The 15,560-nt window shown below is 34.9% G+C and overlaps 2 protein-coding genes and 1 non-coding gene across 10 annotated transcripts in view; 1 reads left to right on the top strand and 2 right to left on the bottom strand.

Annotated features, from left to right (window-relative positions):
- LOC113734168 (uncharacterized) overlaps positions 1 to 3,711 on the bottom strand; it is a 4,389-nt gene extending 678 nt beyond the window's left edge. Inside the window, exons 1-6 of one of the 7 annotated variants that reach the window (XM_072081599.1) lie at positions 3,141 to 3,711; positions 2,545 to 3,017; positions 1,799 to 1,909; positions 1,607 to 1,697; positions 311 to 1,136; positions 1 to 182 (exon numbers count right to left, since the gene is read on the bottom strand). The exon at positions 1 to 182 is cut by the window's left edge and continues 678 nt beyond it. In XM_072081599.1, coding sequence (XP_071937700.1) covers positions 1,677 to 1,697; positions 1,799 to 1,909; positions 2,545 to 2,895 — 483 coding nt within the window. In that variant the 5' untranslated portion in view covers positions 2,896 to 3,017; positions 3,141 to 3,711 and the 3' untranslated portion in view covers positions 1 to 182; positions 311 to 1,136; positions 1,607 to 1,676. Of the gene's footprint in view, positions 1,137 to 1,606; positions 1,698 to 1,798; positions 1,910 to 2,544; positions 3,050 to 3,140 lie in introns of all 7 variants that reach the window. The other 6 variants (XM_072081600.1, XM_027260537.2, XM_072081597.1 and 3 more) reach the window with 6 other exon arrangements.
- TRNAA-UGC (transfer RNA alanine (anticodon UGC)) lies at positions 3,458 to 3,530 on the bottom strand. Its single transcript has one exon. It is a non-coding gene; the product is annotated as a tRNA-Ala (tRNA).
- A 258-nt stretch (positions 3,712 to 3,969) lies between the features above and the next one.
- On the top strand, positions 3,970 to 7,325 carry LOC113734915 (uncharacterized). Of its 2 annotated transcripts, none has more exons than XM_072081593.1 (4): positions 3,970 to 4,090; positions 4,183 to 4,293; positions 4,674 to 6,409; positions 6,824 to 7,325. In XM_072081593.1, the coding sequence occupies exons 3-4, from the start codon at positions 5,608 to 5,610 to the stop codon at positions 6,964 to 6,966; spliced, it is 945 nt and encodes a 314-aa protein (XP_071937694.1). In that variant the 5' UTR covers positions 3,970 to 4,090; positions 4,183 to 4,293; positions 4,674 to 5,607; the 3' UTR covers positions 6,967 to 7,325. The 2 variants fall into 2 exon arrangements, with proteins under 2 accessions (XP_071937694.1, XP_071937693.1); XM_072081592.1 differs by having other exon boundaries at positions 3,983 to 4,293; positions 4,674 to 4,836; positions 5,097 to 6,409.
- Positions 7,326 to 15,560: the final 8,235 nt, after the last annotated feature.

The raw sequence follows: 15,560 nt of genomic DNA, 5'->3' as shown, positions 1-15,560 counted from the left end.
TACTACTCAGAACGATACACAAGAAATCCTACTACTCAGGTTGTTGGAGATGTGTTTTACATTCAGGGAAAGCACTCAGAAACAAGTTCGGATGGAAGCGCATTTCCTTGTACAAGAATTTCTTGGTATCTCGCCATCACCGAATGCACTAACCTTTTGCACATCAACCCTTTCGAAAACACCTGCAAGGAATGCCGGCATTCAATTGAAATCATTTGAGATGTCTCAATTCTTGGTATCTCTATGCAACATTTTAGTGATGAGATTAGATACAAAATGTAGATTATTAAAATCATTTGAAATGTCTCACCTTCTCATTCATGACTAGTGCTGGAAAAATAGCAGAGTCTAGCAAGGAAGTAAAGTGAGGTGAGACAAGTCGCCATCCCTGTCCAAGAATCATAAAACCTATCTACAGCATACGTTGGAGAAGCATACGGGAAGTTGTGTAGTGTGTTGTGCAGTAAAAAGCAATGGTTAACAAAATAATCCATGGATGGCCTTAAGGTACCAAACTTGCTCGGCCCGTCTCCAAAACACGGGAAATAACATCAGAGGCCAAGGAAATGATCCTCTCTGACAGAAAGTCCAGATTCCAAAAATGGCACAGTCAAAAAATGTCAAATCCAGGAAGACAAGAAGTAGTCAACACATCCCAGAGAAAGCTGACAGACCAGTGCAGCATACAAGATTTTCCAAACCAAGAAATGCATGGTTGCCACTCTGAGTAGTCGAAATTCCATACTTTTCTATTTCAAATTTTTAACTTTACAATAGTATCAAATAAGAGCTTGGCACTCACACTACTAACAGCACCATGCTTGACTATTTTTAGGACTGAATTGATGATATCTGGAATCAGTCTGCAAGTGCAAAAGACAAATGAAGAGGCAATGTTTTCTTGTATTTATCAAAATGAACTAATTCTTGTTTCGTTACTTGTCGGAGAACTTCCGATGTCGAGTGACCAATACACAGAAGATGTTCAAACTTCTCTTCACTGTCTTTAGCCTTCAAAAGTGCCTGTCCATGCAGCTTTCTCGAACATCAAAGCTCAAACAATTGAGAATGGCAAGTAGGTCCGTACAAAGAAAAGGAAGTGCAGAAGCCAAAGCAGAAGGCAAATGCGATCTGACCTACAAGACGTTTAATGCAATAATCAGTTTGAACGACAGTGCTGATGAAAGTGAAAAAGAAAATTGCATGTATATACTGTTTAGAGCTACTCTTTTAAAAGAAAATATTGAAAAAAACAACGGAATGATTGGCTACAAACCAGGTATGCTGGACCTAGAAAGGAACAGACATGAGCAAGCAGATCATTGATGTGCTCAAATCATTATAATACAAATTAATTCACCATAAGTGTCTCCAAAATGGGGTTTGGTTTTTACAATGTTTCAAGAGTACACATAATAATTTGGATTACACAAGTTTTAACCAACCAACTCAAAAGCAACATAGAACTGTAATGCATACACCAGAAAGTGTTTCAACTAAAAATTTTGTTTTAAACTCGTAGTCACTGCAAAATAAATGGACTTATAGAACTGTAATGCATACACCAGAAAGTGTTTCAATTAGAAATTTTGTTTTAATCCCGTACTCGCTGCAAAATGAATGGACTTGGTTACAATGAGAAGAATCTTCTCGGACTTTAGATCCCATGTTGCTTGTTAAGTTAATACGTTGGTTTCCTGTAAGGTTTTCGACACCATCATCAGTAAACTTGAACAAAAATACTGCCAGAGATTCATTTAACTGTGAAAGCAGAGGAGGAACAAGAAGTAAATCCAACCTTTTCAACCAGTTGATGAAATAGAGCCAGTATAGGTACCAGAATCTCCTGAGCAATTAGTTCTAACTGCGGTGGAACTGGTTCCTTTGGAAGTTTTGGATTGAGAAAGTACTGTAAAGTTAAAATTGAAAAACAAATTTAAACAAAAAGGAGGAAAAAAGAAGTCATGAAACGTTATCAAAATAAAAGCATCCCAACATTTTGGAGTACGATATCTCAAAAACATACAATTCAAAGATCATATATTGTTTTCTCGAGTCCATGATTAAGAATGCTTGGCTAAATATATCCAAATGGTGATCACTACCCACATTTTTAGGTTTGATTATGTATAAAGACGGGCCACAACATAAGCAGCGGTTAATTTGAGAGCTTAATAGCCTCACAAACTCACAAAAGTTGCCTAATTAATAACACTGGGAGCCTTTTCAGTTATAGTTGAGAATTTGAACTGCTAGGAGGTAAAAGTGTTGGTTGTAAGATAATTGCTGAGTTGCCTCCCCATCTGTCAAAGAGAGATAGGTGAAGAGACAAAATGCAATGCAGATAGGGAAAAGTATGAAAGGTGAACTGTGCTTCCATGCAAATAGCCTGTGAATGTGCTGGAAATCAGAACTAGAACCCTCACTACCCTGGTCATAATTTGACGAGTACTGGTGAGAACTTTGATAAATAGTTTTACATCATAGTATGAAATTCAGGTAAATCGAGAAAAAAGAAATGGTGGCTATGAATTAATTGAGTACCTGGAACGGTCTAATGATTGAATGGAAAACAGTGAGCGCATGAACAGTCTTCCACTGGGAACCCGCATTTCTGGTAACCAAATCACTGTCCTGTATTACTTCTCGCAGCTCAGGGACAAGTTGAGGCCAGGAATCATTCTTGACAAACTCAACAGCAACAATGGGTCGAAACTGGGGAAGAAAAAGGATAAAAAAAAAAAGTAAAAGGGTATACGACAAAACAGCAAATTTAGAATTGGATGACCAGGGAGAAAGGCAAACACGAAAAATACTACCAGTATCACTAGCTAGGAATATCCTTGGGAACATACTGCTTGGATCAAGAGCTTGAGAACCGAGCAGAGCACGCATGAGGGCATCTTTGAATTCTTTACTAGCTGTTGAGTTTGGAGAATGATTGGTGTCGCAATTTCGTTGGACGAAGTTCTTAAGATAAGTAGCTGCAGCTAACTTTAGACCGTGGTTTTCGCCTCCTGGAAGTCACCATAAATACCTGTAACTCCTACTACAGGTATACAGTAATCACAAATAGTACTGGGCACGTAAAAGTAGCGTGGAAGAGTGCAGTGTTGAAATGCTTGAAGAAACTGCTATACCGGTGGCGGTTGTGGTGGTGGTGGTGATGGAGACTAGGCAGAAGGGGAAGTCGGGAAGAGAAGTGGAGAGGGCATCCAGAGCGTCAGTGGCAGCATGGACGGTGCTGGCGTCCTGACCGAGTGTCTGATGGAGGAGCTGAGCGGTTTGATGAGTTACCACGGCGGCGGAGCTGCGGCAGCTGAAGCCTAAGCTGGAAATGGATATTGGCAAATGGGGCTTTGGCGGAGAGGTGCTGCGCGGGAAAGCCGTTAGACTAGCAAACGTTGGATAGCTAGTTTTCTAGTGCCGGTAAACAGCAAAAAGCAAAGAAAGGTAATGGAGATGCGGGGGATCGAACCCCGTGCCTCTCGCATGCAAAGCGAGCGCTCTACCATTTGAGCTACATCCCCGCTCATTGCGTTTTTTGGTCCAACAATTAGCAAAGTGACAGATAACATGTGCCAACCAAAGTATTCTTGAGAATCACAACATTTCCCAAAAGTAAAAAAGGGTTGATTTGAGAGTAAAGCGAATGTGGATTTTGGCACTCAAAAAGGTTATTTTAAGGCAGGTTGTCATATATGTTAATCCGCCTGAGCCTGTGCCACACGGATACTAGCTAACTTCCATTTTATTTCACTTTTTTTTTTTTTTTTTTTTTTGGTGGGGAGGGGGAATTTTCCCGAATACAAACGCACATCATCATCAATTCAATTTCATCATAATGATCACAGCCAAAGGCGAGGGATGTCAGTTGCGTCACACGTGGAGGCACCAGAATCCATCCACAGGGCGCAATCTGGCATGCATGCAAGCAAGCAAAGTCACGACCGCCGCCGACGTCTCCCTCTCCGCGTCATGCAACCGACCATTTGAAATCCCCTCCTCCTCCTCCCAAGCCATTTAGTTTCCATTCCTTCGTCGATCGGTACTCGTGTTTCCATGAAGCATTCATTCTAGACCCAACTTTGTAGGCTAGATTTGCAGCTTTTATCTCTTTGGATGATACGTGCTTCGGTTCAGTGTGTCTGGAATTTAATTACTACTGCTTCAAAATGCCAGGACTCACCATTGGAGACGCCATCCCCAACCTTGAAGTTGAAACCACCCACGGAACGATCAAACTCCACGACTACGTTGATGATTCCTATGCCATTATTTTCTCTCACCCGGGTATGAACGTAATCACCACCTAATTCTTCATTAATTAGCATGCATGCATGATGGAATATACTACTATTTAATTTCTTCCACACATGCATGTAACAGTCATGCCCTAATTTTTATCAAGTTTATATAGCTAGTGTTCGCCAACAGCCTCTTAGTACCACCAAGACATTTAAGTATGTCTTGATGGGGGTGGGAGGCAAGGGCGTCTTACCACTTAATTGTGATTTTCTCTGATAGAAAAATCTCGTCGGCTTCCTGCTCTTTCCTTAAACTAAATAAATTAGAGTAGGTTATATAAATATTATCGCTGCAACAAAATATATATATATAGCTAGTTTTCATAATGCATATGCGTGTAAATGAAATGTTCTTCATGCATGCAGCTGATTTCACACCGGTGTGCACCACTGAACTTGGTATGATGGCTGTGTATGCTCACTATGCTGACAAGTTCGAGAAGATGGGATGGGAGTGAAGCTTTTGGGTGTGTCTGGCGATGATGTCCAGTCCCACCAGGAATGGGTCAAGGACATTGAAGCCTATAACGTACGTAGCAACCTATCTTGATTTTAATTCTTCTCGTTCATAATATAAATATTATAAAATCGCCCCTCCCGGCCTGCCCATTCTAGCTAGCCGTTGCGGAGTGGAGTCATTTTAGGTTTCATTTTTCAAAAAAAAAAAAAAAAAATCAGAGTCATCGATTTCTAAATCAGAATCGAAAATTTTGGAACCGTGATCATGTAATAAGGCCTTAATAAACAACGGTAGCCCACATCCTGACCTACCCTTTGTTACCATAACAGGGAAATCATACATGACTAAGGAAAAAAAAACCGAAATGTGAATGCGGGCCTTGTTTTTAAATTGCGTTTGGATTGTTTTTCAACTTGTGGACCACCCGGGAGCCTATATTTCCCCTGTATACCACCAGTCAAAAAGAAGCAGCAGCATGATGGAGAAAGTTGCGGGGTGCTGTCGATCATCACTATCCTAAAATTTACTTTTGCTTAATTAGAAACAGTCTGTAGCAGCAGTAGCAACAAAGCCATCAATTCCCCCGTCTGGGCTGTGGGGGTTGGGAGAGTGCTTTATCAGGGAGGATCAGCAATCCCCTAAAAAGCAGCTGACCTTTTGGGGCCAGGCCAGCCGAGCAAATACTGCAGTGCAGTAGAAAAAGTGTTTCGAGTGTTGACTTAGCAGCTGTTTTCCCATCCCATTATCCAACTGTCTAGCTAGTAGTAGCAGCTACCAAAAGAAAAGAAAAGAAAAGCTTGAAGAAGGAAGCTAATTAACTAACATCAACGCCACCAAACAATGCATGTTAGGAGATTATCCCACTTCCACCAGCGCCTCCACCTCCACGTACTGAATATGTTTATTCTACTAGTAGCGGCGGTGGTTGTACAGCGAGCCGCTGGTACCTGCCGTAATTACTGCAACAGCATCCCTATAAACTACCCATTCGGCATTGACGACGGATGCGGCTCCCCCGAGTTCCGTCACATGTTAAACTGCTCCTCCACGGACTTGTTCTTCGCCACCCCATCCGGGAACTACAAGGTCCAGTCCATCGACTACGACAAGAAGAACCTGGTCATCTTCGATCCGGCCATGTCCACTTGCTCCATTCTCCAACCTCACCACGACTTCGTCCTGTCGGACATTCAATCGGCCCTCATCCCCCCCTCGTCCGACACCGTCTTCGTTCTCATGAACTGCTCCATAGACTCCCCAGTCCTCAACCACTACAAGTCTCTGTGCTTCAACTTCGCCGGCCATACCTGCGACGAACTTTACGGGGCCTGTACTTCCTTCAAGCTCTTTCATCTCTTGTCCAACAGTACTCCGCCGCCGTGCTGCTTCACCGGCTACGGCACCGTCAAGTTCATGAGCATGAACATACTGGACTGCACGCATTACACCAGCGTCTATAACACGGATAACCTGAAGGGCGTTGGGCCGTTGGACTGGCTGTATGGGATCAAGTTGTCTTATGGGGTCCCGGATACCGGTTGCGAACGGTGTACCAAATCCGGCGGGACCTGCGGCTTCGATGTGGAGACTCAGGCGCTGCTCTGCATTTGCTCTGCCGCTGTCAATGCTACCAGAGAATGTGGTACTAGCACATTTTATTTTTATTTCATTTATTGGTTACATAGTACTGCTAAACTAATTAACTCTTTCTCTATTTTCGCGTTTCTGGTTAATTTCAAGGAGGGGAAAAAATTCGTATTTTGTACTTGTAGTTTGGCATATTTTAAAATCTGAGAAGGTTTTTTTTTTTTTTTTTTCCAATTAAGTGTCCCATTCCCACTCTTTACTTTAAGTGCGCTTATTTGTGTTTAAGTACTATGACTATAACTTGAAAGAATAAATAAAATATAGAACGCCAAAAGTGTTTTAAACAATAATCAGGTTTATGCTGTAATTTGCGTGTCTTGATGACTAATGATCAGTTGATACGAGTTATGCTAATTGCTCTTGTTTTCGTCTCTCCTTTTTCTTTTTTTTTTTTTAAAAAAATAATCAGGAGCTGGAAGTGTTTCATCGACTGCAGGACAAAAACCGTGGCAGAGGACATCCTCCTTCTTATTAACCTGTACAGTATACTACTCTGTCTCTGTGTTTGGTTACAGCAGGCAGTCGTTTGTAACACAATTTCAAAGAGATTAATGTTTTTGTTCTTTTGTTTTTTTTTTTTTTTTTTTTTTTGTGGCGGCTAATGAATCGGAGTTTGGTTATCTCGTGAGATGGGAAAAATCACCAAAAGGAGTATGCCCGCTCTTCTGTGCTTTGATTTTGAATTTCGTGGATTACTACCATCACTTTGTTCGTATGCGTATATTTGGTAGCACTGAAGCTTTACAAGAGATTGATTTAGCTCATCAATGCTTTGAAGTTCTAAGTGTTCATTTTATTTAGTGTGAAAACTGAGAGGCTAAGGAAACGAGAAATGCAATGGGTTTGCATTTGAATATTGGCTGTATTAGTAAATGCCTAAAAATACCCAGTTAAAATTCCTTTTCTCGGTATGATGATGATTCTAAGGCTAAGAGTTTGTTTAGATTGCTATTTTCTATAGTTTTCGTCAAAAAACATACTGTAATGATTTGATATATATGAGATAAAAAGTTGATTAAAAAATATGTTCATGAAAAATAAAGGTTAGGGGGGGTAATTTTCGTCAAGGGCAATTCTTTTGTATTCATGAAATTGTTTTTACCTGATATAACAAGTAAAAACACTTTTAGCGACCATTTAATTACCTATTGTACTGGTCATCTAAATAAAATAATACCTAAAATTTTGGTAGGTAAGTTTTACATTAAAAATAGTAAGTTAACTCAATAAATTAGTAACTTTTACGTCTCAAAAAGTAAATTTGAATAAATATGGAACTTTTATGTCTAAACTTACTTTTTTTTTTAAAGTAAATTACTACTCTATATCTTAGTTTTTGGAGAGTAAGTTTAGTTCAAGTAATAGTAAATTTTTATAGATTAATAGTAAATATTGATCGTAGAATAGTAAATTTGGTTAATCATCAAAACTTACTAGTTTGTGGCATAAATTTACTATTTTACTTAAAAAAACTTATATGAAACAAGTATTAGGAAGTTTATTTGAAATAATGCTAAGATTTTTTTATTATGAATTTTTTTTTTTTTTTTGCATATGACCTTATAAAATATGTAAGAATAATTTGTCATATTATAAAGGGTTAATCACATTTTATCCCCTTAAAAAATACCTCATTTCTCAGTTTACCCCTAACCTTTAATTTTGCTCACTTAACCCCCTTTATGACAAAATTGCCCTTGCATTCTTCTGACTTTTTATTTACCTTGTTTTCTTTTCTTTTATTTCTTTTTCTCTTTCTTCTGTATTTAATTCTTCCTCTTTCCCACAAAAATATTTACCTTAGTGATTGAAATTAAAAAAGAGAAATTGCAGAGATATATCTTCTCCTTAAATGATTAAAAAAATATTCAAATCACTTTCCTAAAATACAATTTTTTTAGCCTTTCAATTCTTTTAATTTTGGATTTTCCTCTTTCCTTTCTAGTTTCTCATTTTATTTCTCAAGAAAATATCATAAGATGAAATTATTTTTATTTCTTTTTCTCTTTCTTCTCTCTTTCATCCTTCCCAATAGAAATTTCATTTCAACGAAAATTTTTGTTTTGAATTTGTAATTACATATTTCTGGGTGAAGGTTTAAAAGTCATCAAAAACTAATTTTGATTTTTTGTATGATGTCACGTGTCACAAATTTTAATTGATGATTATTAATCAAGTCACAATTTCATCTTAAGATATTTGCTTGGGAATAAAATGAGAAACTAGAAAGAAAAGAGGAAAACCCAAAATTAAAAGAATTGAAAAACCAAAAAAATTGTATTTTAGAAAAGTGATTTGAATATTCTTTTTAATCATTTAAGGAGAAGATAGATCTCTTCAATTCCTCTTTTTTAATTTCAATCATTAAGGTGAAGATTTTTGTGGGAAAGAGAAAATGAAATAAAAGAAAAGAAAACAAGGTAAATGAAAAATCAAAATAATGCAAGGGCAATTTTGTCCTAAAGGAGGTTAAATGAGCAAAATTAAATGTTATGGGGTAAACTAAGAAATGGGGTATTTTTTAAGGAAATAAAATGTGATTAACCCTATTATAAATTTTGAATTATTTATGAATTTGTTAAAGGTTATAAAGTTTGGATAACAGTAACAACAAATCTTTCAAGTTATATATAGAATTGCCATGATCTATACATCACAATTTTCATATATTGACACCGATGAATATAATAAAATAGTACACGATTTTCATATATTAATGCCTATAAATTTAATAAAATGGTAAAATCTTAATAAATTTATTTTCTGGGTCACAAGTATAAAAATTAAAGTTGTATTGACATAGCATAATCTTTGAAAATTAAAGTAAAATTACCCATATGTTAAGTTCTGTGACTTTCAAACATACTTTGTATCATTTACATTATGGATTTGTATCCATATGTTTTCTATCAAACTCTTTTTTAATTGGCAAATGGTATATAAATTATTATAAAATGTCATTTTATAATAATCATAATTTTTTATAGATGAATTTTATATAAACTATTAAAATTATGAATTCACAAACGACTAAATCTGTCTACTTTATGACATATATTAGTCTAAATGACTAAAAAATTATTGTAATCATGTGCACGTTGATTGTTAAATTGAAATTTCCTTTATTACTAGTACAAGTTCTTCTAATCAAAACAAAATAAAATCAAATATCTTTTCCTTTTGTATGCAGTAGTTATGCTAAATAGAAAATTATTAAACCATTTTTACAATACATAATTTCTCCTAAAATTAGTAATATTTTCCATGACTTCTAACCGTGTCAATAATACTAACCACCGACATCTAGATAATCTTAAAAGCAAAAGCCATCAACATGACAACTTGTCCTCTTAAATTATGCATAAAATCAACCTTTTGTATGTCTAATGAAAACATTGCATAGTTCGAAGTTAAAATGCTTGTTGCATTTGACAAATAAATTACTCTGTTTGGGTCGGTGGATTTGAATTCAATAAATCATTCAATTGAATGGATTTGGAATTATGATCAATTGAAATACATAGTTTGGCTGGTTTTTCAAACCATGGAAATTCCAAAGTTCCCAAATATAGTTCATGCTCTAGTTTATTGTATACTAATTTATGCTCACACATATACCAGATATTAAATTGATCAAAGGCAAAGCTTAATTGATAAAGCCTTCATCCTGTACAACGTTGCTTTTTTATGTACAGAATGGATTCTTACAAACGCATTACAGCACAACCATTCAAGCAATAAAAATATGTAAGACATGTGATTTAACTACAAGAACATAACTTTAAAAAACCATTCCATTTTGGAACAGGTACAGGCAGAGAAAAGATTGAAACCACTTCAAATCATAGAAACTGCAGTTTTAAGAAGAGCAAATAACATTTCCAACTGGTAAATAAGCTTCCTAAGTAATCACCACGTAAAGAGAACTCCATAACATTTGATTATTTGGGTTTATTTTTTCTGATCTAAATCATGCAAGCACAAAGTTGCAGAGCACACGACTGGAACTGAGTTATTAAAAAATAAAAAAATAAAAGAATAAAAAGAAGGAGCGGTTAATACTTTTGGGGTTTAAATACATTTACCTCCTTTATAGTTTAACCAAACTTATTGTAAAATTAAAGTATCAATTCTTACCAATAAATGATGAAGTGCATTTGACATTTTTGTTTCCTAGTACAAGTTGGCTGGCGTAACTAAAATTTGTCAACTATGGTTTTAATCAAGTTGTTCGGTACTTTCTAATCCCGTACAGGCATCGATCATATCATACAAATTTCTTTTGGACATTTCACCAAACACCTTATATGCATTCTCAAATTAACCACTTTTCACATAAACGACGACATGCTATTACCATCATTTTGTTTGCAACTATACCTTGCTGGAAGGGCCTTTAAACGGCATCCAGTGGGAGTCATTACCAGAAGATGTATAAACCTTAAATAAGAATGAATAGAAGATGCACAAAATACAAAGGGTACAATTTTCAATTCACTAGCAAAAGCCTCTCCTTCATCGTCATCTAAAACTACGATAAAATCAAAACAAAAACAAAATGAAATAATGAATATGCAGAAGAATATTCAATTTTCAGTGGAATAACAAAAACACAAATCATTTTGTTTGCAACTATACTTTGCTGGAAGGGTCTTTAAACGACATCCAGTGGGATTCAGAATCTTCATCCTCGAATCTGTTCGGTGATTCTCGATCAGAACTGTCAAAACCGTTTTCAGAAACAAGTGATTTTTTTACTTAAATATGTAAATTTTTTACTTTTAGTATTAGTAAGTTTAATTTAAAAAAAAGTAAATGTTGTCAAATACTCCCTCCGTCCCACTTTGATAGTCCTGTTTCTTTTTTCACACAGTTTAAGAAAAAGTAGTTAACTTTGTTGGAAAAGTAAATTTAGATTGCTATTTTTCTAAAATACCCTCATATTAAATATGGTACAACTTTATGGGAACTTGAATTGATGGTAAAAAAAGAATCAACTCTCATTAAATGAGGTAGGTTTATAGTAACAACTACTTACATTGAATAAGGGTATCTTAGAAAAATTAAAATACAACTACATTTTTCAATTGGAAAGTGGATAACAAATTATGACAGATGAAAAAGGAATACAGGACTATCAAAATGGGATGGAAGGAGTAAAAATTTATTTCCTTCAAGTTAGTAAGTGGTATGTAATTCATTTCGGACACTTGTAGGCTCTAGAGAATGAAAGTATGGTCACAAAAAACCCTTAGGAAAAGAGGGGAAAAAAAAAGAGAGAATAAAAGCCTCACCATTAAGAAAGTAAAATATTATACTCCCTCCGTCCCGTTTTGTTAGTCTTGATTTTTTTTTCACACAGATTAAGAAAGTGTAATTAATTTGGTTGGAAACATAAATTTAGATTAATAATTTCCTAAAATACCCTTATGCTAATCAATGTAGTCAATGTATTCAATGTAGTGGGTGAATATTTAATAACAATGTATTAATAACAAGATATTTAATAAAGGTATTTTAGACAATTTGAAAGATTACTACATTTTTTAATGGGAAAGTGGACTACAATTTGGGACGGACGAAAAAGGAAAACAAGACTAACAAAGTGGGACGGAGGGAGTAATAAATAAATTAAATTATTCAAAGTGTAAATTTCTATTTTTGACTAAAACTTATCTTTCAGGTATATAGTTACTAGTTTTAATTAAAAACTTACTAAAGTTAATATTAATTATTTTAATATAATATTTAAAAAAATCGCTAAAAATTTTTATCTGTCACTAAAAGTAATAGAAACCTATAATAGCAGGTTTTTCTAATATCAGTACCATAACTATAGGCACTATAGTATTGTCCGTGTATGTGTATTAAAATAATCAATGTACGTGAGCATTCCAAATCTTCAGTTCCATAATGCACTTATTTGTTAAAAGCGATATCATATAAATAAACATATTTATTTTTATTTGTTGTACTTGCATTTAGATATTTCGCAAAAATATCATTTCATTTCTTAAAATCCCAAATTGAAAATTTTTTAAAAGGGATAATTTCAAAAACATCCATTGAGGTATTTGATAATTTCACTCAACTTCCCTGAAGTTTCAATAATTACATATACCTCATTTGGTTCAATCAAATAACTTAAACGTTTTCCACTTAATAGTTAATTTATAAAGGAGAATTTAAAACTGAAAATACTTCTTATTATTTTACTTGCCATTTCTTAATTTCAAATGCATCTATTTTCTAATTTTCATCTCTTCCCCCCCCTTCCTCTTTCATACTTTTCTCTCTTTTCCTCCGACGACCACTTCTCCCTTTCATTAAATATTGCACTTCATTGTTATTAACCACACCACTATCAAATTTTTACCATCTCCAAAATTTATCTATATATATTTTTTTGTCTTCCTGCCTCCTTCTTACTATAAAAAATTGTTGATATATTCCTTTTTTTTCAACATTTTTACTCTTTACAAATGTTAGCCAATTGAAGTTACCAAATTAACAAAGTGTATATTGTAGATTTTATTATCAAAATAGGGGAAGATGAAAAAGGTGGTAGTGATATAGGGGAAAAAAATTAAAATTGAGAGTTGGAAGATTAAAAAAATGACTATTACGTTTGTTAAGTAAAAATATCTAGCAATTAAAAATCTCATTGGTTTTCTCTTTTATTTCCACTTTTTGATTGTGATTTTACTCTGAAAATAGAATTTTGTCTCTATATCTAAGAGTGTTAAAGTAATGATAAATTATGTTCTTAGGGATGCGGGGGTATTTCTTGGTTTTATATCAGTAGTGGTTGTAACAAGTTACATTAGGCAAGAATAGTAATTAATGAATTTTGAGGTGATTTGTAGTCGCTGGATTCTATTTGCTTTAGTGAATATGCCACATACAATAAGTTAAAGATTAAATGTTTGTTTTTGTTTTGTCTTGTTTTTTAGAAGAATGGTATTTTAGAATATTTGTGAAAAAGTTGAGGCTATTAAAGCTATATTGTTATATAAACCTTACAAGCAAGAGAGGTTGGCGTAATTTTTAAAATTTAAGGAGAGCTCTCTGCAATTGCCGAAAACCTCAAGGGAGGTTTGTGAAATTATCCCTTTTTTAAAAAGTTTAAATGTGTTCGTTCCTGTACATTGTAGAGGTTCAAAAAGAACTTTGGTGGTTATTCTAGACTTGTGTTCGGAGGGCTACATAGCATCTCAAAATTCTAGAGCAAGCATACGCAGTAAAGTTTTTGAAAATTGAAATACCTAGGGTAAGTTGTTAAGAAGATTTCCTAAAACAAGTTTCATTAATCATGCATGCACGGGGTTAAAAGGAAATTGAATTATTGAAAAGGAATTTGAGATGTGGTTAATCTAACTATAGACATTTTTTAAAAATAAAATCCAACCTAAACAATAGCTGACTTATACAACAAGCATAAACTAAAAGACAACTCACATTCTCATTTTTAGAAATCTTCATATTTGTGTCTCTCGCATAGGCATATCGTGCCTTTTGAAATTTGATAGGTCATTATTTGTCGCTAAATCTATAATTATTCTTCCCTTGATTTCAGCCAAATATTGCGTTAATTGATGGATTTTACTTATATTTGGTTAATGGTGCTAAATTGTAGGAAAAAGAGCAAAACGTGACAAAAAGGGATAATCTTCCAATTAATTTGATGGTGGCACGTTCGGGATCGATTTCCAAGTTCGATTCAAACTCTGGGCAGCTTTAGAGGAAGATTTGGAAGACTTGAATTATAATTACTAGTTTTATTGTTGAATTAGGAAACTTGAAATACTTTCTTTTGTGGTTTATTTTGCTATTTAGGAAACTAGTTCTATTTGGTAGTATTTTTCCATTAGGAAACTAAGGAGGAAAGCCGGATCCCGCGGGATGAAGACTCAGCTAGGAATCTCACATGATTATTACTTGGCCAGAGAATAAGAAGAGAAAAGGAGGCAGCCGCTTGGCTCTCTGGGGGGAGGCCGCAAAGGAGAATTCGGCAGAGCCTTTTGGCCTTTTGACCAATCTTTTGTTCCCTTCAGTTTTTCTCTTATCAAACACTAAGGCGGCAATTATTTTTTTTCTTGCACAGCTGGTTCTCCATTAATGGAGAACTAGCTTCTCAATTCTAGTCAAGAGGACAACTGAAGACTTGGTTCAACAATTTCTGTGAGATCTAATTTATTTTAATTGCTTCCTCCATTTATTGGTATTCATATGTTTCCTGCTTTTAACCGTACGTTATAGCTCGTGTGGATGATTGATTAGTGCGCAATAATTGATTATTCATATAGGCTATTTTGCTAAATAGAGGTAACTGAATCCGTAATTGTTCGTTACCTCTATCCCAGTAGCAACTGGCGTAATTGGGTTTATGTCAGGGAAACATACGATCTAATTTAAACAAACCCTCGTAGCGTGTTTGTTAATTAGGATTGGGCCTTTCTAATTATTAATGCAAATCAGAAATTAAATCCTACGGTCGTACCTAGGGTTGTTTTTGGGTTAGAGAAATAGCTAACGGTCATACCTTAGCTATATCGATAAGTTAAGGAAGGGTTGGTTGTTTAGCGCTTGCGAGACAATTATAACCAATCTATTAATAAATGTTGGAATTATCTTTGAATCAATGATCAGTTGCATGAACCATTTCTGAAGTATACCCTTGGCTAGAGTTTCTCTTAGTTATTTCTTTTAATTAATTATTTTCTGCATTTAATTTATTTAGTTGTCGTTTAATCCCGAAACCCCCTATTAATCTTGACTTGAAAAGAAATAAATTTCTCGCCAGTCCCTGAGGAGACGACCCTGCTTACCACTGCCTACTAAGTTAGTAAATTCAGTTAAATAATTAATTCAAGTATATCGGATTAAGCAAACTCTTCGGGAACAGGGTGAATCAAGTAACCCATTGCACACCTAAAGTCCCTGCTCCAGTACTCGAATTGATTATTGACTGCTTTATGTGGTAGTTAGGTTTTATTTATTATTATTGCACAGGTTCGACACCTGTCAAAATTGTTTTTTGCAAGTGAACTCATAGTTTAAATATTTCATCTTGTGTAATTGTAGAACGAAATGTCCCACAAATGAAATCAACTAAAACTTAATTATAGTATCTATAAAGCCTTCTA

This window comes from Coffea arabica, chromosome 3c (assembly GCF_036785885.1).
Source record: "Coffea arabica cultivar ET-39 chromosome 3c, Coffea Arabica ET-39 HiFi, whole genome shotgun sequence".
In the NCBI taxonomy this organism is placed as follows: Eukaryota; Viridiplantae; Streptophyta; class Magnoliopsida; order Gentianales; family Rubiaceae; genus Coffea; species Coffea arabica.
This window is presented reverse-complemented; position numbering and strand designations above follow the sequence as displayed.

What these genes read in the sequence shown, in the direction of transcription:
- LOC113734915 (XM_072081593.1), top strand. Translation starts at nt 5,608, where the DNA reads ATGCATGTTAGGAGATTATCCCACTTCCACCAGCGCCTCCACCTCCAC. An exon ending in CAATGCTACCAGAGAATGTG is followed by an intron (nt 6,410 to 6,823) that starts GTACTAGCACAT and finishes AAAAATAATCAG; the next exon opens with GAGCTGGAAGTGTTTCATCG.